Consider the following 26130-nt stretch of genomic DNA (forward strand, 5'->3'; position numbering starts at 1 on the left):
ATTGCTTTCATTGCTTTTTGTTGGCGGTTGCGCCTTTTTTTTATTGGTTTTTGGTCAGCAGAGTGCTTGTTGGTGCCCACCAATACAACAGCCTCTTTTTCAAATTTATTAAAACTTGATATAAGCTCTTAAACGAAAATAAACAAAGACTTATACAATTCATTCACCACTGTCAAATCAATTTCATTTTGTTCACTTTGTTGACCTATCTCATAGTTGTACTTCAGATGACTACCATGACAGCCGTCTCCAGCCAATCCATTCAATTTAGTAGTCAATTAACACCTACTATTGTGTTTGGCCAATGCATTTTTTTCATAATTCTGCTCTTTTATGACTTCCTTGAAGTTTAAACGCATACTTCATATCTACAAATATATAAACACTACTGACTACATGAAACTTAAAAACTGATCATACCTAGTAATAAGAATAGTTCGTTATAAAATTATAACAAGCATCTGCGCGTGCAGACTATCTAGTTTTTGAGAGACTTTTTGGAACCTTTACACCTGTTTCCGGTTTGTATTTAAAGACTTCCAAGCGATGCGTTGAAGCAGAAAAAAAGTTATATAACTGCGTAATGTGCGTGGAGACGTTAGTGATTAAATCAACGATTAATAATATTTGTAAGAATATTATTAACCGTTAAAAGAAATTTGACAATACAAAAAAATTTTATTTCAAACTTGTTAAGTGCTCTTTTTAAATTGAATCGCCAAGTAACTGGTTAAGCTCTTCACAAATGTAAGCTGATTGATATGAAGCGCAACCTTTAGTTTGGTTTACGTAAGCGTAAACCAAAGTAAAAGTAGCTAAAACTTAAACTTAACGTTCTTAACTAATTTATTTGCAAACAACAATTTTTCAAAAAAATTACAATTCGTTTTAAAAGTACCTCTTTCTTTATTTTGTCTCCGGACTCACTCTTACCAGACTCCTTCATGTTAAATGTCACAGTGAAAAGAATTTTCTTTTTTCTGTGACGTTAAACATTTTTTTTGTGTCTTACGCAGCCTAGTTTTTATCGTAGCTTATCAAATGTTACAATAAATAATTTTTATTTTGTTGTTAATTTATTGCTTATAAGAACCTTTTACTTAGCAAACTTTTTATGCTGGGGGTTTGCTCTGGATAGAAATGGTGGGTTTTTAGCCAATAATGCCTAAATGTGACTTTTAATAGGCAGTAACATGTTATTAACAATTAGCGAATTTAATAAGTCCCGTAAATATTTCCATCTTAATTGTCACGATACAATGAACAGTGAAGTAAATAACGTGAAGAACTTTCTTTGGTGCTATGTTCTTATTTCTTATAAACTTATTTCATCAAATTCCAACCTTGCATTAAATTTAGTTGACAATTAAAAATTTTGATTATGCTTATGTTTTAAATTACAATTTTATATATTCATTCTAAGTACAGATTATAAAAGCCCATAAGAAAAAAACTTATAACCAGGTTGGTTATAAAAGGTGTTGTTTTTCCACTAACCATCTTCGAACCCCATTCCAACGGACTCAAGCTACAATTCATCAACTCTTTTTAATGCAAAATTTGTCGGTACACTCGTAAACTGATGTACTATATTGCTCTTATGGTAGGAAGTAGCTTCGAGTGTACAATTCTTGAGGTAGATGCAGCCATTTGTATATTTGTATTGTATATCATTTTTGAAAGTGTGTCATTTGCTTATTTGTTGTACCGTATTATAAACTACTTGATACTTGTATACCTGACTTCTCATTGCATACACATCTCGCATAGTGTCTCTTGATTTCTGCAGAAGAAACAATGTTGAAGTTTAACTTTTTCACATATTACTAATTTGTATCACATTCAGCAAATGTAGGAACTAGAAGCAAGAATTGTATAGATGAACCTTTCAAGCTACTTGTTGCATTTTCTTTATCCAATTGTTTTCGCAAACTTTTACCAATTTTACCATAATTTGAGCGTATGATAACCTGACACATCTCCTTTTTCTAAAAATACTTCGATATGTTGATGACATTTGTATCATTGGCAACCACTATTTCTGAATCTCTGTTTTTGCATTGATCCAAAGCTGCTTTATCTATCGTTGTGTCAGCATTATCATTTACATAACAATGCAGCCGTCAAACTATTTTCTAATTAATAAACTCACTCTTGTTAGTTTGAAGTGAAGGTGTTTCGGTTTAATGACACCCTTATGTGTGGTCGTACTTCAATATCAGGACAACTAGCTAACTTCATTGACTGCCACTAATGTTTATGATCTTGTGTTGAAGGACTGTTTTTATAGCAATCAAAAACAATTATAGTTTTTGCTATGTTTGTTTTCACGAACGTTTTAAACAGATTAGTGAATGTTGCATCTTTTCAGCTAACCTAAAAATAAAAGTAAACAATATTTTAACAATGTTTCGACAAGAGATGTTTTTTTGACATTCGGATGTTATTGTCTAAAAAAAATGTTGTTGGAACTAGGGTCAGTTCGTAGTCGAAATAACTCGTTTTGCAATCACTATCAATTTCGTGAATTAAAAAAAAACATGATCAATGCTGATTTTTTAATTGTTGATACGAACAACATTCTTCAGACTGGACAAAGGTTTCACTTGATCTCTTTTTTTTATTGAGGCTTATACAACAACTACATCATCCGACTTTAATTGTAATTTGAACTCAACTCTTTTAACTTCGAATCATCATTGAATCATCGGCAATCAAACCAGCCGGTAGAGACTTAAGCTCTGACCTTTTTGAATTAAATGAGTTATTTGATGCATAAACTGACAAATTTTATCTAAGTCTTTATAGACTTTTTGAATCCAAATTTTTCCAATTACTTCATGTTGATTGTTCCTGTTGCGATTGCTGCCGGTCAATTTAGAGAAAACATTGTAAATGCCAGCCCAAGAATGCATAGATTGTGGTTAGTACACACTAATAAAATAAGTACACAGTTAGTAAACACTAATAAAGTAAACCCTTTACTTCTAGTCAGTCCGCCTTGACTTTTTAATACATGATGAAATAAAGATTATAAACAAAAATGAATAAATATTTCTATCGAGATATTAGTCTTTTACTTTAAAACTTGACAAATACTCAATACAAATTATAATTTTATCAATACTTATTTGAGCATAACCGACTACAAACTTTTTGAAGCCAAAGGAATAGGCATTAATTAGTGCATGCAAATACATTTCAATTAGAAGATCAGGCCACAACTCAACCCAAAAGTACTATGATCTTTGAACTACATAAAAAGTATCAGTACTCAACTTTTGACTCATCAAAGGTTGAGTGTGAGAAAGATCAAGCATATGCAGTAGGTAAAATTGCAGATTTTGCATAGTGAATATTTCCTGTAAAAGTTTAAGAAGTTCGTTCATCGTGATTAAATGAAAATTTCAATCCTCTGCACGTGAAACACGGATAAAATAACGCTTAATATCATTGTATTTCGTGTATTAAAGCCATAACTTTGCCGTTCACGACTTGGAAGCTAATACAGTTTTCAATAAGGCAATAATTGAATCTAATCTTTCAAAAGCTGAATGAGTAACCAAATTTTCAACGAGAATGTGCCCTTGAATATAATCGAAGGTGTTTCCACATTTAATACCTCTGATTGATTGATAAAGAATAAAAAAGTAGACCAAATACACATCAATCTGAAGGTTTGAGATCAATAATTGGTAACATCGTAATTGTGGATTTTGTGGATAGATATGTTTTGTATACATTCTAACCAGCTTGGTTTTGGCATTCCTTTTGTTGAAAACAATCTTGCGGTTTCCCAGATGCTATCTGCTGATAGATTCGAAGTTTAAACTTGTGAGTAATCTCTCCTTGATAAGGTAAATGCAATGATACCCATCAAATTTTCTATAACCATCTACTGTGCACATATCAACATTGTCCATAACAAAATGGGTTAACACATTCTCAGAACTAAACTGTTTCAACTCTTGATCTAATGGTTGCGACAGCGGTGTCTGTTTAAATTTTGTAAACTCAATGTATGAAATTCCGAAGTTTCCAGTTTAAGCGATTTGTCATTTAATCACCTAGAATCGTATAGATCACCTACATTCACTGAAATGCATACACCTACATTCACTGAATGCATATTGGAGGTATTTTCAACTTTTACAATACATTTCTCATTACTTTCTTTTTGAACTCTTGACTTAGTCCTAAACTTTCTGGAATCCAATCATCTTTTATTTCATCCCTTGTGGATAGTAGTCAATGCTGTTTTAATTTTCCCAAAAACCTGCTTTTATTAAATTAGCTGCCGACTGAGTGATTTAATTTCTTTCGTTGTTTTAAATCATTCCATGCTCGCTGAAACGCGTCCGTCATATTCTCATATAATACCGTGAATGGTGTTCACATTTTTCTAAATATAAATAACGTAGTTTTATAAGCATGATTTTTTTTACGTTAAATAAAACTCACTGCTATGTTAATTTTTAATGTGTGGTACTCCGCAAGCGAAACTTTTTGGGGACTGTTATTTTTTATTTTTCATTATTTTTTTAAATGCAATGCATTTTAGTGAAGCTGCACCAAGCAGAGATGAATAATAAGTTAGAAAGAGTGTAGCAGAGTGAGATAAAAGTACACAAGGACAGATGTCCAGCGGAAAACAAAGATTATCTAAGTAGAAAATATTAAAAATCATTCTAATTAAAATGTAGTAAAAATAAACAAGAACAATAAACAGTCGAGGAAAGTAAGAGTCATTAATTGTTGTGCTACTAAAAAGTTGTTAGTGTCGAGCGTAAATGTGATGTATAAATAGTGTCACTGATGGAGCAGAATTATTCGTTTTATAATTAGTTACCATTTGGTCTTTTTATAATTAATTACCATTTGGTCGGTATTATTAGGGTGATAAACATATATTATAGATATGCGTTTCATGGGTGTCTCGAGTATGGTATGGATTCGCGCTCTATGGCACAGTATGAACACAAGAAGACCTTCAGCTTTTATCCGAGACTGGTATCCCAAAGACAGTTTTTTTTTATTTGCGATTAGGTAAAGTAGTAAGTAGTTTTTTAAATTTGATAAAGTTAAAAAAAGCAAAGTAGATTATTTTGCCTTGATCACATTGATCGGATGACAAGTCTGAGTTTTATGTATTAGTTTTTATTACAAGATTTTTTACTTTCTATTACCCATTATAATAAAACGAACACGCTGATAAAATGTTTCGAGACAGTCAGTTTACAAAAATTAAAAATTTTTGACACCTTCAACATTTTGATCTTTCCTTTCATAGGAGTAAAAAATAGTATTTAATAATTAATAACTAAATATTCTAAACGTTTTAAATCTTTTACTTCTCTCAAACCTTGAGTAATTCTTTATAGCATTAATAATCCACTTTCAAAGTCAAATTCCATAAAAATGATATAGTTACTACAGCTATTTACGAATGTTTAAACGATTACAATATTTTAGGATGTAATCTTCGGTTTTTCTTGAATTTTTATTCAAGAAAAACCGAAGATTACATCCTAAAATATTGTAATCGTTTAAACATTCTAACGGAAATAGATATCAAAATAATTTTTTTTCCAATTTGGTAAAAAGGTTATTTGTTAATAAAACAAAAAAATGAAAGTTTCGCCTCATCACTGTTTACTCAGAAACTTCATTTAAAGGTAGGTAATACAAATTAAGAGGTGTCACAAAAGTTTAAACGACTTTATTTAGGATCAATTATTTGCTAATTAATTGAAAAATCCGGTGGGAAAATTTTATTTTTAAATAAAGTTAAAATGAATAGTTTACAATCATAAAATTCATCACAATATCATCAGGCAGCTTTTAATTCATTAAAAATCAACTTGAAATATTGTAAAATTCAAATTAATTTCAATTGCGTGCAAATGGGTCGAAAATCAGTTTCTAGTTAGATCAAGTAGCAAGTTATTGGTATGGCGAGGACAAAAAATCACACAAACGTTCAAATAGGCAAAATACTTCACGTTTCTGATTATTGCGTTCAAAAAACCATCGAAACCTGGGAACTTACCAAGGACGTCTTCGACATGCCGCGTATTGGGAGACCATCCAAACTCCGTGACAAAAGTGGTATATTCAGAAGCACAAATCTTCAACGAGTCAAAAAATAATCCAAAAGTTAGCAGAGACGTAAGCTCGTGAGACGAACATTGTTGGACAAAGGTAATGGAACGTACATAGTTGCTAGAAAACCTATTCTTTCAATCACGGATAAACGTAAACGAGGAGTGTGGTCCAAAGAAAGGCTGGACTGCTCTGTAGAACAGTGGGCAAAAGTTTTTTGGAGTGATGAAGCTAGTTTTCAAGTCGTAAACCGCAAGGGAAGAATTTATGTCAAAAGATTTGCGACTGAGAAATATTCAGACAGGTTTTTGAAACATCGTTGACAAGACAGTGGAGGTTCTGGGGATGTTTTTCTCTCAAAGGTATAAGCTTCTGTGAGCTGTACGAAAGCCGAATTAATCAATACACCTACAAGAACTCATTGGAACTGTGTTTAGTTCCATCAATCAGACACTTGTATGGCAGAAACAAGCAATTCATTTTTCATCAAGACGGGGCTTCAGCTCACACAGCTCACTCAATCAAACAATTTTTTTTGAAAAAAAAGTTCGATGTGATGCCCAGGTGCCCTAGATCACCAGATCTCAACCCAGTTGAAAATATTTGGTCTTGGATCGACAATCAACTGACATACCATGAAATTCAATCAACTCAGCATTTGAAGCAACTTTTGAATGAGTACTGGCTGAAGGTACCTCGCGTGATGTTTATGAAATTAGTTGAATCAATGCATAAACGAGTTTATCTTTGCTATAAAAACAAAGGAGCTTTTTTCTTTCATTTTTTGTTCAAATGTTGCAATTTATTTAAACTTTTGTGCTTCTTATTTTTCTTATATGATTTTTTGTAATTTGTTTTTTTCTAACTAAATATTAAAATTTTTATAATATGTTTATATTCATTTTAAAGCCTTTTTTATGTTTACATTCATTTTAAAACTTTTTCTTTAACAAATAAAAAAAAATTAATTCGATATCATTTTACAGTTTTTTTTTATTAAACAAAAACCAAACATACTTGATAAAAACTCTGCAATCGTTTAATCTTTCGTGAATAGCTGTACCTACTGTTCATTGATCTTGATAGAGCATATCCTTTAGAAAATAAGTTATTATAAGTTATAAAACAAGAAATGATATACTGTTTATTGATATTAATAGAGCATATTCTATAGAAAATAAGTTATCCATTGACAATAAGGTTAAAGTATTTATTAAAAATTGTTTCAATAAATTCAATTATTGAATGATTAAATAAATTTATTTAAACTTGCATATCTGCATGTATAGACCTCAAATCGATTAAATTCAGCACTAATAAATGTAAATTGTAAACGTGTTCACAGCATTTTTTTTACCGCATTGTTTTGAATCATAAAATATTTTTACCGCATTGTTTTGAATCATAAACGCGCAGTTTGAAATTTTCTCTCAGTTCACTTCTTATTTTTGTTGTTGTTCTTTTTATTACATTTTAAATAAGCATTTCGTTACAATATTTAAAATACAAATATATAATAATAAAAATATATATATATAATGATCATTATTAAAAAAATAAAAAAAAACGGGCACTCGAAGAAGACCATACGGTCTTTTCGTCGAGTACCGGTATAAAATGTTCGAGTTAAAATTTATAAGATATTTACAAGGTAAAAAATAAGTTAACGAAGTAAGAAACTTAAAATATTCATTTGTAAATACAAGATGCGTTATATCTGTTATATATGTAGATTACAGCTGTTAATGATACCTATCAATTTCTAAAAATTCATGGTAAAATAGAGGGTGAAAAGGAAGATCACTTAAAAATATCAGAAGTATATTGCTAAATCTTCAATTTTAAAAATGTGTTCTTTAAGCTTTCGTTTAAAAGAGAGTAGTTACCTTGATGAATAAAACCCTCAGTAAAATTTTTCAAAACTATTTTATTCCATAAGAATGGTCCGCAATAATCAATACAAAATTTAAAAAGATCTATTTGAAAAATGGGCTGCTTAATAAAGTTATCATTCCGCAAAATGTACTTATTTTTATCTTTCGATGAATACAAATTAGCTTAGGAACAAATATTAACACACTTAAACCTTCAGCAACCCCCACACAGCGATTAAAGTTCACGCTCAGAACCAAAAGGTCTGAAGTTCGACGCCTGCGTTGAGGCCAAAGTATAAGTATTTTTCTAACGCAATTTCCCAATGATATTGTTTAAATTAGCAGTTATAGTTTTACTGATAAGAAGCAAACGAAGTCATGAGCACGTCGTCAGAACAAAATTCGTAATATTTTTTGAGTCGCTACAATTTATCATTGAAACTAAATAAAAACGAATTACGACATTTTGGTTTAAATACACGTTTAGTTCACAAGTTATTATAATAACGATTTGAATAACTATTTTTTGTGGGTTATTTAACTAATTATATATATTTTTGGCAAGGGTATAAAATAAGAGAAGGCCGATGGGCGGAAAAACAAGTTGAGCGCGGTAATCCAGCTGGAAATTTTTCGCTTATCAGGCAAGCGCATCTGAAGTTAACAAGTTTGGTATATATAGTTTGTACAAGTTTGTTTATAATATAAAGTATATTAGTAGATATACCTTCAGACTAAAAGATATAGTTATTTTTTGAGCAAAAATATGAAACCAAAAATAAATTATAGTTTTTTGCAGCGTAATTGAAACTTTATACAGCCTACTCTAGCAATTCAGGGACTATTTCATTGCTAAAAACTCTGGTTAATTGGCTAAAAAAGTCCATGGAGTCCTTATTTTTTGACCCTGGAGTCAGAAGTCCCTAAAAAATCGATGGGACTTCGCATCTCTGGTTATTTTTATTTTATTTAAAGTTGATAATTAAACAAATGACTTTTGTTGTTTAAACAAATGACTTTAGTTGTTTAGGAACATTATTTTGTCTATTATAAATCATATTAAAAAAAATCTTAATGTAGTTTTTCCAAATTTCAAAATTTTTAATGAACTTTTATATTGCTGCTTCTATCGCTAACGTTTTGCGTAGTTGCTACAGCGTAGATGCTACGATTATGCGACACTTTGTAACAGGTTGTAACCATAGTGTTGCATTATGTATTTAACTTGTATTATGCTTCATATTTATATGTTGTAACATTTTAATTCAATGCTACGAATTTATAAAAGTTAATCAAATAAACTCTTGAGAATTTTAAAAGATTTTTTTTTGGAGGAGTGTGGGGAAAGGGTGGGTGGGGATCGATTGAGAATCCTTAATATTCTTAAAATTTTTTTTTTTAAAGTATAAAACTTTTCATTAAGATTTACTAAATTTGAAATTACTTTTCAACGCCAATCAAGAGAAAAATTTCGACGAGCTTCAATAACACCAGTAATATTTTTTTTGCTGTTAATAAAAAGTAATATAAAATGTTATTAGTGAATACGAATAAGTAAAAACTTTTTTTTGATTGATTAAATTTTATTATTATTTTTTTTTTGAAATTGTAAATCATTTAAAAACTTTGAAAAGATCTTATATATATTTAAGCATGTTTATTGGTTTCCAATGATCTCTCTTTGGATTGAAAGTTGGCTTATTTTAATTATAAATGATTTTCATAGTTAAGCATGTTTTGCACTTTATTCTGTTAGAAAAAATATATAAGAATACATGACATGGAATGCAGCTTTTGTTTTTGCAAAGCTAGTAAGTGTTTTGAGTTATATATAAATAGTCTTGAAAATCATTGTTTTGAGTTAATGATTAATGTTAAGTTAACTTCTTATGATAAAACTGTAAACTTCTATAAAAAAAACGGGCATATTAATTTTTTTCTTTAATAAGTTTTTATTTTTTTTAAGACCATCCAAAAGCTTATTAGGATCCACGTCTGGTTAATTCAATTTTAAGAAAATAAAAGTTTTAATGTAAAATTTTTTTTTCTTATGAGAAAGAAAGTTGTCTCTTTAATGTTTGTTAAACTCGCAGACTTAACTAAGTACCTAAGCACATTAATTACATAAGTAATTCTATCGTGACATATGCGGAACAAATTTCTCCCTTTATTTTGATTGTTTAGAAATTTAAAACCTTAAAACAATTCTCTCTCTTTCGCTTGTTATAGTACCAAATTTTATTTGGAATGTAATTGGAATTTTTCTTTTATTTATTTTATTGGAAATTTTATTTGGAATGTATTTGGAAAAAAAAATTATTTCAGTCAAAATTTGTTAGTTTTTTGAGAAATAAAAACTCACAACAGACTATTTGTTTAAAAATATGACAGTTTAATTTTTTGTTAGATTTTAAGTCCATTTTTAACATTTTTATTGAAATTTTGAAATTACAATACAAATTTTTTTGAAAAAAACTTTTTAACCCTATGGATAAACCAATGGTTTCAACTTTGTCACATTTTTTTCACAAGAAATTCAAATTTTCAACTTAGGGGTTTTTATTACTTCTCGTATAACTCATTAAACAAGTTGTTTACATATTCACATACACATGAAATTACTAGTAGAATAAAGTATAGAAGGTTTTATAGGTGTTTATAAAATGACTATTTCAACAAACTTTTGAAAAAAATTTTAACAAATTTAAGAAGGTTTTATAGGTATTTATAAAATGACTATTTAACAAACTTTTGAAAAAAATTTTAACAAATTTAAGAAGGTTTTATAGGTATTTATAAAATGACTATTTTAACAAACTTTTGAAAAAAATTTTAACAAATTTAAAAAAGTTTTATAGGTTTTTATAAAAAGTTCAAAAAACTTCTAGACCTTTTAGCTTTCGAAAAAACTCTAAAAACCCTGAAACTGTTTGTTTACTGTTTTGATAATAAAGTTTTAAGTAACTAAAAATCTGCAAAAATGTATACATAATTTTCAATAAAAACTTAAGTCAAATCAATTGTTTATTAAATTTTATTCTAAAAAATACTCACATGGATGTAATTTTAGTTTATTTTAGTATTTCCAAAAAAAATTAAAAAATCTGGAGAATAAACTTTTGCTTTCACAATAATTTGTACTTTTTATTAAATCTTTTTAAGACTTTATAAATGCGTTTCGAAAAAACTTTTTTAGGTAGTTTTTTAAGTTTGCAATCAATAATGTTATATTTTGTTACGATTACTTACCCTCTACAATAATTTTAAACTTAAGTAGCAGCTAAGCCAAAGTTTGTTATCACGAATTTCTTATTGGATTTAATAAACACATCTATGACTAATGTGGTTTTCAACCATTCAGATATATAATCAAAGAGTGAAGTTGCATGGTGAAAAATCACTTGAAAATAAAATTTGGTTTAAAGATGGAAAGACTATTATTACCTGGGCCAGATTTGCTTTCGTAGAGGCCCTTGCTAAAACTTAGTATGAGGTCTTTTGCCTTGAGGATAATTGATAATATTTGACATAGTGATTTGATTAAAGTCATAAATTTATTTTCTATAAAATTAAATAAATTAATGACACTTAGCGTGCCTTTAGAAATAGTTTTCACTTTCTTGGAGAATAGTTTCAGTTTGTAAGACTTGAATAATGTTACTTTTATTGTATTATAAATAAATCATAAAATTATTTCTAGTGCAATAAAACAACATAGGGTAAATATGGAGTGCGATCTCAACATTAGGGAACTCATCCTGCATATATTTCTGGTGTATCAGTGAATACATGAATTTTTCCATTTGTTCTTCAACCAAGAAAATAACCTTCAAAACTCTTTATATTACACTTACTAAATTCTAAAGAAGAATGAATCAACGTCTTCTTTTAAGTTGCAGCAATCTTGCGAAATTCCGTCTGACTTGACGCTCTCAGAACTGAGTTTTACCAACAAAAAGAAAAAAGGTCAAAACACTTTTAAAAATGCTTTAACACGACAAGTTTCTTTAGTGATTGGATGCAGATCACCATTTTATTCAAGTCTATTTTTGGATTTTAAAGTCTCTTATTACAGTTTTATCTGCTTTTTCTAAGATGTCATGCTAGAATATTGTATATATTCCAACTGTATTGTAATGTACTTCATATGTTATTAACAGGTTTGTGTTGCACATCTCCAACTTGTGAATAGCCATTTGCATGAGCTAAACAGACTCTTTAGGTAGAAATGCATAGTTGCAGACGCGGATCCAACTTTTTTCATGTTTGAGATTTTTTTTAGAGTCTATGTTTATTTCACTAGTTACACACGCCGCTATGAGATTTTGTGCAAAGTTTTGAAAGATAAAGATAGCAGCTCAGGCGCGGATTTAGCTTTTTTTGATGTTTAAGATAGCTAACTTCCTAACATGGAAGAAACTCCAAAAATTTATATGTTTATACTTATATAAAATAAGGATGCATCACAAATAATTGCAACGATTGGAGTCTGGGGACAAAAAAGCCCTAAAATTTTGGCCACAACTGCCCCAAACAAGAGAGCTACAAGTTCGTAAAATATTTTTTGAACTATTCTTAAATAAATTTATATTCATGAATAAATTCTAAATTTCATACAATAATCTCTTATTGTTCTATAATTATGGCTACACAAAGTTTGAACCCCCTCAATTTGAGGGGGTTACAAATTTTATAAGGCCATAATTTTTGAACGCGAAGAGATTGTTGTATGAAATTTAGAATTTATCGATGAATATAAATTTATTTAAGAATAGTACAAAAAAATTTTTACGAACTTGTTTCTCTCTTGATTGGGGCAGTTGTGACAAAAATTTTAGGGCTTTTTCGTTCCCAGACCCCAATCATTGCAATTTTTTTCAAACCATTCTAATTTGACAAAAATATAAATATATAAATTTTTGGAATTTGTTTTATGTTAGGAAGTTAGCTATCTTAAACATCAAAAAAAGCTGAATCCACGCCTGAGTTGCTAACTTTATCTTTCAAATCTTTGCACAAAATCTCATAGCGGCGTGTGTAACTGGTGAAATAAACATAGACTCGATTAAAAAAGGGTAGAAATTTTACCTTAGTAAGAAATGTGATATACCTTTAGTGAGGAACAATTTTCTACCTTTTAAGGTAGAAAATTATATTAAAAGTAATGATTTGCAAATTTCTTACTTAAAGGTATAGTTTTCTACCTTTTTTTAAAAAGAAGAAAATCATATCTATATAAGGATATCCTACTCTTATAACTATGTTATATTCTCAAATAACTCTAAGCTGCAGCCGCTTCCACCATATTTGTGCAGGATTAAGAATGTCTTTTGCAAGGTATCCAAACTGCGGGATTATTCTAAACAATTCTTTTTTTAATTTTTACTTGCACACCACAGTACCTTCCATTCATTTCTGATGCATTGTCGTCTGGCTTTCCACAACGATTTTTAATATCAATTTTGTATGAAATTTTACAAAAAGTTTTCAAACATAACTTGCGCTGTATGTCTTTTATTTGCCATGAATTTTACAAATCTCTCAACAGGTGATCTCTTTTCCTTTATTTGGGTAGTTATTTTCTTATGCACACAATTAACACCAACTCTTCTCAAACTTTGGATAATTCAAATTCAACTATCAGTGTTTAGCTACATATATAGTTAGGTACTAAAAGTCCATATTTGTTTAGACTTAACAGTAAGTTTGAATACGAATGTTATTTCTGATCATATTGACCAAGCCCTCTCTCTTTATCCATCAGCTAATATAGTTGTTGTCGGTGACTTTAATGCTCACCACTTTGAATGGTTTGGCTCTAGTGTCAGTGATTCTGCAGGCTTTAAAGCCCACAACTTTTGCCTTTCACAATCTCTAACTCAAATAGTCAACCTTCCAACTCGCTTTCCTGACAACCCGAATCATTTACCTTCTCTACTCGACTTATGTCTTGTTTCTGATCCTAGTCAGTGCTCAGTTTCTCCACATTCACCCTTAAGATTAAGAATGTCTTTTGCAAGGTATCCAAACCGTTACTTCCATATTTATCAGCAAAACAATTCTCCAGAAAACAGACGTCTGTTTATTATTGCTAGAAACCATTGTAAAAAGGATTTGTCTAACGCCAAAGCCCGCTATTCTCATTCACCTCACCTAAAGACAAAGCTGAATTGTTTGCTAAAAACTTAGGTGCTTCTGATCACAGTTTGATCTCTCTAAAACTAATATCTCATTCTTCTTCATCACCTGAATCCCCCTATTATCGTACCTCTTACAACTGCAATAAAGCTGACTGGAATTCTTTCCTTGATTTTCTTCGTGATGGCCCTTGGGTAGAAATCTTTTGTCTTCCTGTCGACAAATGCGCATCTTACATAACTTCGTGGATTCAGGCTGGCATGAAATCTTTTGTTCCCTCCCGACAATTCCTGGTCAAGCCTCCTTCTCCTCCATAGTTTTCCTCACTCTGTTCTGCTGCGATTGCCAATCGAAACCGTTACTTCCATATTTATCAACAAAACAATTCTCCCTAAAACAGACGTCTGTTTATTATTGCAAGAAACCATTGTAAAAAGGTTTTGTCTAACGCCAAAGCCCGCTATTCTCAGGTCATGAAATCTCGGATCTAATCTCAAAAATTTGGCTCTCGTGACTTCTGAAGAATCTTTAATAGTAGCAATAATAAAGTCAAATCTTTAATTCCGCCTCTCTTGTATGGTTCAGACTTTGTCACCTCACCTAAAGACAAAGCTAAATTGTTTGCTAAAAACTTTTCATCTATATCATCTCTTGATTCCACTAGTTGCGTTCTACCTAATATTGCCAACAAACAGGTTGATCCATTGCTTGACATTCGTATCGCTCCAGCTTCTGTATCTAAAGTGATTTCCTGCTTAGATTCTTTTACAGCTTGTGGCCCGGACAACTTATTTGTTATTGTCTTCCAGAAGTGTTCTCCGAAGCTGTCGTCTATACTCTCAAAACTATTTAACAAGCGCTTATCAGAGTCTTGTTTTCCAGCCTGCTGGAAAGTGGCATCCGTTATCCCTATCTTCAAAAATTCTGGAGAGCGATCTGATTCGTCTAACTACCGTCTTCTTCATATCATAAGCAAAGTTTTTGAATCTTTAATTAACAAACACTTAATCTCTCATCTAATCTAATAACTTACTTTCTGACCATCAATATGGATTTCGATCTTCTCGTTCTACAGCTGATTTGCTAACAGTAATAACTGATAAGTTTTACCGTGCATTAGATAAAGGTGGAGAGGTTAAGGCCATCGCTCTTGACATTTCAAAAGCTTTTGATAAAGTTTGGCATGCAGTTTTCCATAAGCTTTCTTCTTATGGTGTATCTGGCAACATCTTTAAGATTATTGAATCCTTCTTTTCCAATCGTAGCATAAAAGTTTTCCTCGATGGACAGCACTCTTCTTCTTATTCTGTAACTTCAGGGGTTTCTCAAGGTTCTATCCTTGGCCCTATACTCTTTTTAATTTACATTAACGATCTTCCAGATATTCTCACATCTAAGGTGGCATTGTTTGCTGATGATACTACCATTTATTCTTGTCGTGATAAGAAACCAACACTCTCTGATTGCTTGGAGGGGGAATTTGAGCTTGAAAAGGTTCTCACTTCTGCTACAGCATGGGATCACAGTGGCTGGTGAACTTCAATACAGACAAAACTCAATTTTTTTCAGCCAATCGTTATCGCAATAGTTTAGATCTTCCTATATTTATGAATGGTGATGTACTCGATGAGTCATCTACTCTTCATCTTCTAGGATTAACTCTTACTTCCAATCTTTCCTGGAAACCATAAATCAAATCAGTTGCAAAATTAGCATCTGCTAAGGTTGCATCTCGTTTATTGAGCTCGTCACTTTCTTATTTCGGATTCTAATCTCTATATCTATAAATCTCAAATCCGGCCTTGTATGGAATACTGTTGCCATATCTGGGGCGGATTTTCTAACGATGCCCTTTCTCTTTTAGACAAGGTGCAAAAACGCATTGTAAACATAGTTGGACCTGCTCTTGCAGCCAACCTCTAACTATTATCACATCGTGGTAATGTTGCTTCTCTTTCTCTTTTCTACAAATACTATAATGGGCACTGCTCTAAAGAGCTAGCGTCTCTTTTGCCATCTACTAAAATTCATTCTCGTGTTACTCGTTATTCAATTAAGTCTCATCCTTTTTCTGTTGCTGTTCTTAAGTGCTCCAAAAACGCTTATTCGTCTAGTTTTTTTCTTCGAACATCGGCTCTTTGGAATTCGCTTCCTTCATCTTGTTTTCCTGATTCATATAATTTGCAATCTTTTAAGTTGTCCGTCAATCGTTATCTTGCTCTACTATCTTCATCTTTTCTCTTTCAGTAACTTTCAACTTTAATTAGTGGCTGCTTGCAGCCTTGTTGCAAGCGAAGATGTTTAAAAAAAAAAAAAAAAGAATATAAACTTAAGACTATTTTCCTTATTATATGCAGGGCCCCGGATTTTTGGCCAAAAAGAACTATAGTAACTCTGGGCTTGGCTATTACTTCTCCACCTTTAAACCCAATATCAACATTTTCAAACAATTTTTCATCATGCATTCGTCTTTTAAAACATTTAGTTCAGTAATAATAACATGCATTACAAATATCTTTATTTTTTTCTAAAAGAGCATGAGAAACCAAACAAATTTCAATTATACTTAAAGTTCTACTCCAATCATTATATCTGAGTTTATTGAAAATCAAAATAAAAGGCATGAGTTTTACAAACCCAAGACTTTTTTTAAAAAAGACTTAAGTTGATAGAGCGTACAAACATCAGGTTTCATCAGACTTTAGAAAACTTGAAAATAAAAAACTAAAAAAACTTGTGCATGTAACCTCTATAAGTAAAGTTTTATCTCTAAAAAACTTAGGCCTCTATTTTTAATACTACTTTCAAATAAATTTTTTTTTTATCAATATATTTCTGAAATGTTTGTTAATCTTTTAGAGTCTTAATTTTGACCATGTAAAGTTTGTAACCTCCTCAATTTTGCAAAAATTGAAAATTTAGAGAGCCAGAGTTTTGACAGTTAAAGTTTGGTTTCCAATAGTTGCAAGCTCGTTGTACAACAATTGTACAATTTTGATGCACAATAATTGCTGCAGAAATTGATTTGTTTATTCCGCAACATATTTTTACATATATTCCGCAACATATTTTTGCAGAATAAATTTTAAATAAGTTTAAAACCTACTTTCAAAACTTGTTTGACATTAATAAGTGACTATAAAAACATAAAAATTAGTTCATAAATAAATAACTCAAATTCAAACGGCACTTATTTTGTCAACATTATTGGGGTTGGTCTTTGTAAAAAGAGTTTTCCGTCAGTCTGAATTTGCCGCATCAAAAATGTTGTCGGACAATTGTTTATGAAACGCACGTGTATTTTAACAACAAAATAATAATAATAACAAAAAAACATAAAACAGCGAAAAGTATTTCATAAACTAAAACGATCAAAATACAATATGAACTTAAACCGAGTGAAAAGTTTTGATATAAAATTATTTTAAATCCGTTCTGGATTTAAAATATTTTTTACATCAATAACTTTCCTGGATTCTAAACTCTGCTACTGTGACTAAGACTATGACTTTCTATAATTAAGACTGCTATTAAGACTCTGACCATAAATTAAACTAAGATTACTACAATTGCACTATGAATACAACAACAACAATAACAATAACAACAACGACAACAACAACAACAACAACAACTACTTTTACTACTACTACTACTACTACTACAAATAATAATAAAAATAATATATATATTTTTTTTTATGAAAAGAAAATACAGAAAAACGAAAGTTTAATTTATTCAACAAACAACAGAGTTCACTGAAGTTCTGTAAAATAGCTATAGTTGTAAGTGCATTATTCTTTTTGTCTTTTTTTTGCAAAAAGTTTAGTGTTAAAATTTAAATTTTCTTTTTAAGGTGTTGATTGTATTGAATCAAAATGAATGTCAAGCAGCACAGTTTGAATCAAGTAAGAGCAAATTTAATGTGTATTACTTTAGTTTAAAATGTGTTAATGTTAAAAATTTTTAATGTGTTAAAATTTGATAATCTGTAATATCTTTATTTGTCATAGATTATAATATATTTTTGTTACATAAGTTTTTTGACATTAAATTTCAGATTTTAATGAGTTTCGTATGTAAACTCACATTTGTATAAGAAAGCTTATAATTTTAGTGTCTAATTCTTTTTGGTTTCACAGATATTAATACTCCATTTTTTATTTGACTTTTTTAAAGTGCTATTTATTTATTAAGCACATTTAATCCCAAAGTGTGATAGTATTGATGGGACTGTAAAAAAACTAACATCTATTGCTGGTGCAATTGAAGTTAATTTTTTTACAGTTAAATACAGAAAAACTGTTTCTCATTTCTCCTTGTTCGTCAAGGTTCGTGTTTTGGAATTATAGAGTTGAGAGAGGGTTGTACCACAAATAAGTAGCCTTCTCGTCTGTAGTGGCCTTCTCGGCCTTGAGGAGGTGAATTGACAAAAAAAAATAATAAAAATAATAAATAAATTTTTACAGCATCTGCAGTGTTTCATTTTTACCAAAATCAAATCATAAATTTTTACTAGGAGGTCAAAATAAAGTAAAGCAAAGATACACTACTGCAAAGCCTTTACCAGGCACTTGAAGCTATCACAATTTTACTTCTATAAATAACACAAAAATTAAAAATAAAATTGTCTTTGAACAATGGAATTTTAATTTGCTTTTAACTTCAAAACTGATGAGATTATTAAAGATATAAATAATGAATATAAGCCACAAAGATGGTTAAATGTTATTACCATTTAATTTTAGTATTTCCTAGTTTCAATGATCAATTTGATATTTTGAGTTTATTTTAATAATAAAAAAAAGTATATAGTGTGATGCATAAAAGATGCAATTCTTGGACTTTTGTAATTACAAAAGTTCAAGGATTGCATCTTTTATACAATATCTCACAATATATATATATTTTTTTATGAGACATTAGATAACCTTAAAAATTTGCTACATCGAGTTAAACGTTTACATAGATACTTTAATTTTATTGTGTATTAGTCATTATTTATGAAAAAAATATTATACAATGTACCTCAATTTCCTATTCAACAACAAAAAAAAAAAACTGAACTTTTTTTTTTTCATTTTAAATTTGGTTACTTACAGATTGTTTGTAAAACATTTTTGTATTTATTTATTTACATTTATGAAATTTTTTTTTAGGTTTATATCCCTTCACAGGATATTCCAATATGAAAAAAGAAGGAATAGGCAGTGTTTACAATTGGTACAGTTCAATCAATAGCAATGTGTGGATGTTAACTTTTGATGATGAGTATTGCATAGATACCTTGATTGTTATTTCAGAAAATGATACCTTGTTTGAAATAACCTTATTTAGCCATGATCAGAAGATTCAACAGGATGCAGGTCGCAATCTATCTCCTCAAAGAAAGGATATGTTAAATAAAAAATATTATTTTGATTATAAATTTACACCAATAAAAGCTAAAAGTATGAAAATTAAATTGGTAGATGTTTTTTTTTATGTGGAAGTATATCTAACAGCACTCCAAAAATGTAAGCTTACTTAATTGTATGTTATAATTTATGCTATTAAATTATTAATGAGAAAAATATTCATTTAATTAAATTTTTTTTTAAAGTTTAATTAAATTTTTTTGTATGGTATTTCAGATTTTTTAGTTTCTTAATTTGAAAATAAATTTATTTATTACAGGGTTGAATCGAAAAATAAAAAAATTTGTTTCAAAAGTTTATAAAAAAAAATCTCTTTATTCATGTAAGAGATTTTATAGAACAAGTGTTATCAAAAACTGGTATATATGTATAATGTATATATGTATAATGTATATATGTATAATGTATATATATATATATATATATATATATATATATATATATATATATATATATATATATTTTTATATTTATATATGTATTTATATATACTATTGCGGCAGAAAGTAAGTATACACCCTACCCAAATCGTAAAAATAATAGTTTAATGTGGTATTTCTTATTTTTAGAAACATAATCGAAGCAATTATTGCATTCTGTGAATTTACTTAATTAATATTCTTTGCACTTCCTGTTTACAGTATATATATATATATATATATATATATATATATATATATATATATATATATATATATATATATATATATATATATATATATATATATATATATATATATATATATATATATATATAGATGTGTGATAATTTTAACAAAAAATAGCACAAAATAATATTATAAATCATTTATTTTAGTAATCCTACTTAACAATAAAACATTGTATAATTTATTCTGTTGGGAATTTATTTAAATTATATTTAAATAAGTTTTATTTTAGAGTCATTTAATAAAGTTTGAAAGTTGTTATGTTTTCTTGAATTTAATCAACCAACTAGGAACCATTTTATTATCTAAAAGGACACTGATTATGGCCACTAATCAGACTGGATATCCAACAACAGCAATAACAAGATTACTACCGAAATTAATATTTATACTTAAGTATCAGTAATAGTAACAAATTTTAATTATTAAAAAACCGTAGTATTATAAAACAATAGAAAAATAATTAATAGTAATAGAGCAAAAAAGAAACCATAAAACGGGTTATGAGAATTAGATATGTTAAGTACTCTACCTGTTAGATTTTTTTATTTTATTTAACAATCTTCAGTGCTAACATAAAAGTGAGCAACATATCCATTAACAATCTACAATAATTTTCAAAAAAAAAAATATTTGAGACCAATGAAAATTGGTTTAGAGAGGTCTCCTTTTTGATAAAAATAACTCAAAGTAGGTTTATGATTAAAACAATGTACTTTGAATTAAAACAATTTAAAAATTATTTAAAATACTGATTATAAAAATTTGTATTATAACATTGTTACAATATTTAAGCAGCTTTTAGTGAACAGTTTAGGTTAATGATTTAGATTAATGATATTTAGTCTGTAAGAAAATAATTAACATTTAAAACTTCTTAACTTCTGTTTGGAATTTTTTTAAATAGAATGAAATCTTTCTTGAAAACACTGGTTATACATTTCTGTTTTATTTTCCAATACATTTATGTGTTGTGTTAACTCATTTGAAAAAAATTAAAAATCAACTATATGGGACTAAATAAATTATTAATAAAAACTTTCTTTGCGAATTCATTTTTGTCAAAGTTTTAGGATATTTGTTGGAAGGCTGAACTATTTGTTTTTAAAAAAAGCAATACTGTTAGCAACTCTGCAGATAAAAAATCAGGTTATGTATTTATTTAAAAGTTTAGTTTTTGGTTTTTAGCAAGTGATTAGAAATTGTGAGTTTTAATAATGAAACTCTGTAATAATCATTTGTAACAATAGACACTCACAAGAAGTTAAATCAAGTAGTCTATCAACATAAAATATCACTACAATAACATTACAATGGTCACACACAACAATAACACATAGCATAGGATATTTGAATGTACACATTACATTGCACTAAATATTTCCAGACATTATTATGTTTCTATAATAATTAAAAAAGAATACACAACACAATATTGCACTATATCTGTGACACTGCTTTAAATGCTGTTAAGTAAAATTATAGCTTAGTAACTTGGGTTGCATGGATAAAAATCTTGCTCTAGATTGCTAATTAAAACTTTTTTTAAAATGCAGAAATTATATAATATAAACACATATAAACTTATATAACACATAAGCTTGTATAAAATATATAAACATTTTTTTTCCATCATTTTCTTTGCTAATCATCATTTTTTTTAATAAAAAGAAATATGAATTTTAATAATATAATGAAAGTTTGGTAATTGAGTTCTTTAATTTTTCTAAATAGATAAACAAAAATTTATAAAAGATGAAGGAATTACTTGCAGAATATAAGGCTTTATGAAAATATAAAAAATATATAATTATACATTTATAATTATAAATATAAATATACAATAATATGTATAATTGTATTTTTTTTTAAATAGTATTATTATATATTATAAAAATATAATACTATATATGTAAATACACATATGTAATGCATGTTGATACATACCACATATTTAGTGCGGCCGTGGCGCAATGGTTAGAACGCTTGCTTTATAAGCAGGAGATCCAGGTTCAAAACGAGCTCTGGACATATTTTCGCGTCACGGTAAGGAAGGAGGCATGAACTTCCTGGTTAAATGCACTTGTGGATATTGTGAATATTATCTTAACATATATGATCCATAAACTTACAGGCATGTACATATGTAAATGTTTGTATATGATGTTATATAAATTGAATTTTAACATTAATCAGATTTTTAAATTTCAATTACATATTTATATATAATTTTCTTATAATTTCTTATAAAAAAGTGCACTTTGGATGTTGTCAGCTCTATGTCAAAATGCATGAGTGGGCACTACTAATATTAAGTTCAGTATTATTATTGTAGATACATATACAGCGCAGTGCAGATTTATAACTTCACTAAAAGTTCAAGATCTTATTTATAAATAAGTGATTGTTTTTAAATTATTTAAACGCTTAGTAACTTACTTGCTTAATTTTTCATTTGTAATAATCTGGTTTTATTTTGTCAGTAGATTAAGAAAGTTTAAAAAAGATGATAATACAAAATTATTATTATTTCAATTTTGTTCAAAAAATAAAAAATAATGTGTTGCATCTTTATTTTTTATTAATACTTTGTTTTATTGCATAAGCACATCTTGCTAAGATGTCCCATACGTTTTCGATTGGGTTTAAACCTGGTAAGAGAATTGACCTTACTGGTAAACTATAGGGTATTTAGCTTTGCTCTAGGAATTGGAGCATTGTCTTGCTGGAAAATTTAAGTTACTAAATTTTTATCAAATATCATTCAAATAGTTCTCTAACAAATTTCTATATCAATCAGCATTTAATTTAGAAGTAATAAAGCTAATTGCACTTCTAAAAAAATAATTGAAAGCACTACAAATAATTACTCCTCCACCTCCCATAGCTCTTCTTTTTGAAATTTTGTTTTGTGAGTGCCATTCCAGTAAAAATTGAAGCCACCTGAAATAGAAACCTGTTTGATAAATGAAATTACTTGTAAAGCATAGCAATGAAAAAATTGACTGAACTTTGAGAGCTTTAAATTAACAAAAATTTAGAATATAAAGTCAGTCAATTATTTCTCCGGTTCTCAAATGTTACAAAGAATCTTTATCCATCAATAGCAAGTCAGAATCTGGAAGAGAGAAGGGTTTGATATTAAAAAAATGGTCAAGGAAGTTCATTATTCATATTGAATTTCCAAAACCATATATACTTGACTATCTGACTATGAAAGATCAAAAAGATTTTTTTGATCTTTCATAGTCAAAATTTCAAGGCTTTTTATGGTATACAATTTTATAGAAAGATAAAATATTCAAATCATATCAAAAAGATGATATCAATGACAACATTCTGACAAGTTTGATGGCTACCTAATTCTTGATGACAAAACTTATATCACATTAGACTTTAGACAAATAGCTTGTCACAAATTTTATGCTAGTATTAAGCATGGAGCTGTCAGCAATAAATATACAAATCTATTTAAGCTTGACAGGAAAATGTATGATTTGGCTAGCAATTTGTTAATGGCAAAAAATTCGAGCCATTTTTAACCGCAAAGATGATGGTTGCTGAACTCTTCTAAAGAGAGAGCTTAAAAAAACATCTTCTACCTTTTATACAATCTTTTTGAATGTTCCTGTAAATATATTTTGAGCCTGATTTAGTGAGCTGTCACTATTCTGAAGCAACAATGAATTTGTACCAAGAAAATGGCATTAAAATTATACCTAAAGATAATATTCCACCAAATTTTTTTTATCGTTTAATTCCCATTTTGAAAGAATTGTGTCTTTTCAATACTTCTAATTTTTAATTGATTGCTTATGATTGGCAAAAAATTTTTTCTGTTATGTTAAGACAATATATTATTTATTAGGTGCATTCTCAGAAGAAACAACACATTTGTATATCTCATTTTTTGATAAACATTTTCTTCTAATTGGACAATTATTTTTTTGTTTACAATTACAATATTCAGTAATTTTTTCATTTAGGATTTTTTTTTTCTTTAAAAAAACATTATTGTGACCTTTTATAATTCTTTCCACATTTTTTGTGCAACTTTAAAAATTTTATGTAATTTATTGGAGGACAGGATGTGTTTAAGAACCAGTTTTAAAAAAACTTTTCTTACGATAGTAGAAACAATTTTGCTCTATGAGGGAGGGAGGGAGAGGGGCTTGAACCAAATTATATTTCTAGTTCTATTTTGGTTTTTTTGTATTCTTTCTTTTCAGGGTCAAGTTTTAGTTTAAAATTTTGAAATCAACTTTTTTTAAAGTGAATCATCATAAATACGTTTAGTGGAGTTGAATACATTTTCAATTGGTCATATTTTACTTTTTACTAAAATATTTTTAAAATGTAATGACCCTAACTCTGCCTAACTAATGTTGATTCTTAATAACTTATCTAGTACAATGCAAAGGCAATTAAAATTTTAAAAAAGTGAAACTGTTAAAGTTGTTGTATCGGAATCAATGGTGTTTTAAAAAGTTCAAAATTCTTTTAGTAAAGTGTCAACAATTTAGCCTAGCAACCTAATTCTCATCAGCACAATTTTGATTACCAAGATTTCTCATGTTTAAAACTTTTTAGAGCATATTTTTAAAACTTTAAATTTAAATTAAACTTAGATTTTGTTAAAGAATTTCTTAGCCTAAATAGATGTTGTTAATATTTGTTGTTTATGTTTAGCCTATTTCTTACAAAGTAATGAAAGTCAATATCAGATTTCAGAAGCTTCCTATTACTCATCTGGTCAAAGTTTTACATTACAACAACTTCAAAGTTTACTGAATATCTCAAGTAGATCCTATTTAATGATAAGGCCACAAACAACTGTGTTTGATATATCTCCTGTTGCATGGTTTACAGTGAAATTTAAGAAGGTTCAGTTGGTACATCAATTTATAATAGCTTCTGGTAATGATATGAATTCAGTTAGAAAAGTTAAAATGTACTTTCGTTTAAATTATGATAGAGACTTCACTGAGTATACTGAAGACAATATAACAAAGGTTTGTATAATGCATAGGTCTGTTTTTTCAGTTCTGTTGAATGTTAAAACAAACAAAAAATAAAAACCAAGAAAATTTGATTTTATGGAATGATTGTTTATATCTAATATACTATTTTTTTAGATCTTCATTAACAATTATATTCCATTACAATGGTTTTGCCATAACTTAAAAAGTCCTTTTATGGCTTCTGAAATCCAAGTCTTTTTGGATTCAGAAAATCCTTTAATCTACTTTACTATGGATTTCAGGTTTGTCGAATCTATGGAGTATATGTATGGTAAGTATTTTGTATTCAACAGTGTAATTTAAATCCAGATTTTTTAAAGTTAGAAAAGAAAATCAGAAAATTTAAAAAACTTTTGTCTCTAATAAAAATTTGTAGAAAAATACTTTTCTATGGAAGATTTTACTGCCAGTCCAATCTAAAACCCTCAGTTATATACATTTACTCTGTCTTAGGCTAAATTAATTGGTTATATATTTGTATATTTGTAATATATTCGTATAATATATTTATATATATTTATATATTTGTAATATATTTATTTAATATTTATAATATATTTGTAGTAGTGATAATAATTTTAGTAGTCAATTTGTCTTATAATATGCGTTATTTTTTAGTTATCTGAAATATTTTTTTTTACTTAAATGTAATTAAAATAGTTAGAGATACAAGAAGACTGGAGCAGAGCCAGAGTCATGAATTATCTTTGATTTTGGTTAAGCCATAAAAAGTAATAGCTACATTAAAAGCTTGACCATTTGTGCAGTTCTATAGATTTGCATATTTATTAACAATTTACAAATTAATATTTTTGCACCAGTGCAGACCCTTCTTAGAATAGTAAGAAGTAGCCATCACGGGGCCATCAGCATTCATGCAATTTTCAAATCATAAAAGTCTTGTTTGGAG

General features: G+C 28.5%; 1 protein-coding gene across 1 annotated transcript in view; it reads left to right on the forward strand.

Moving 5' to 3' along the window:
* Positions 1–9681: 9681 nt before the first annotated feature.
* Positions 9682–26130, forward strand: part of LOC100197582 (uncharacterized) — a 73324-nt gene continuing 56875 nt past the window's right edge. The window contains exons 1-6 of the mRNA XM_065811856.1: positions 9682–9787; positions 17823–17899; positions 17971–18022; positions 19274–19630; positions 24889–25211; positions 25335–25491. Coding sequence (XP_065667928.1) covers positions 9757–9787; positions 17823–17899; positions 17971–18022; positions 19274–19630; positions 24889–25211; positions 25335–25491 — 997 coding nt within the window. The 5' untranslated portion in view covers positions 9682–9756. The remainder of the gene's footprint in view (positions 9788–17822; positions 17900–17970; positions 18023–19273; positions 19631–24888; positions 25212–25334; positions 25492–26130) is intronic.

The sequence above is a fragment of the Hydra vulgaris genome, chromosome 12 (assembly GCF_038396675.1).
Source record: "Hydra vulgaris chromosome 12, alternate assembly HydraT2T_AEP".
NCBI lineage: Eukaryota > Metazoa > Cnidaria > Hydrozoa > Anthoathecata > Hydridae > Hydra > Hydra vulgaris.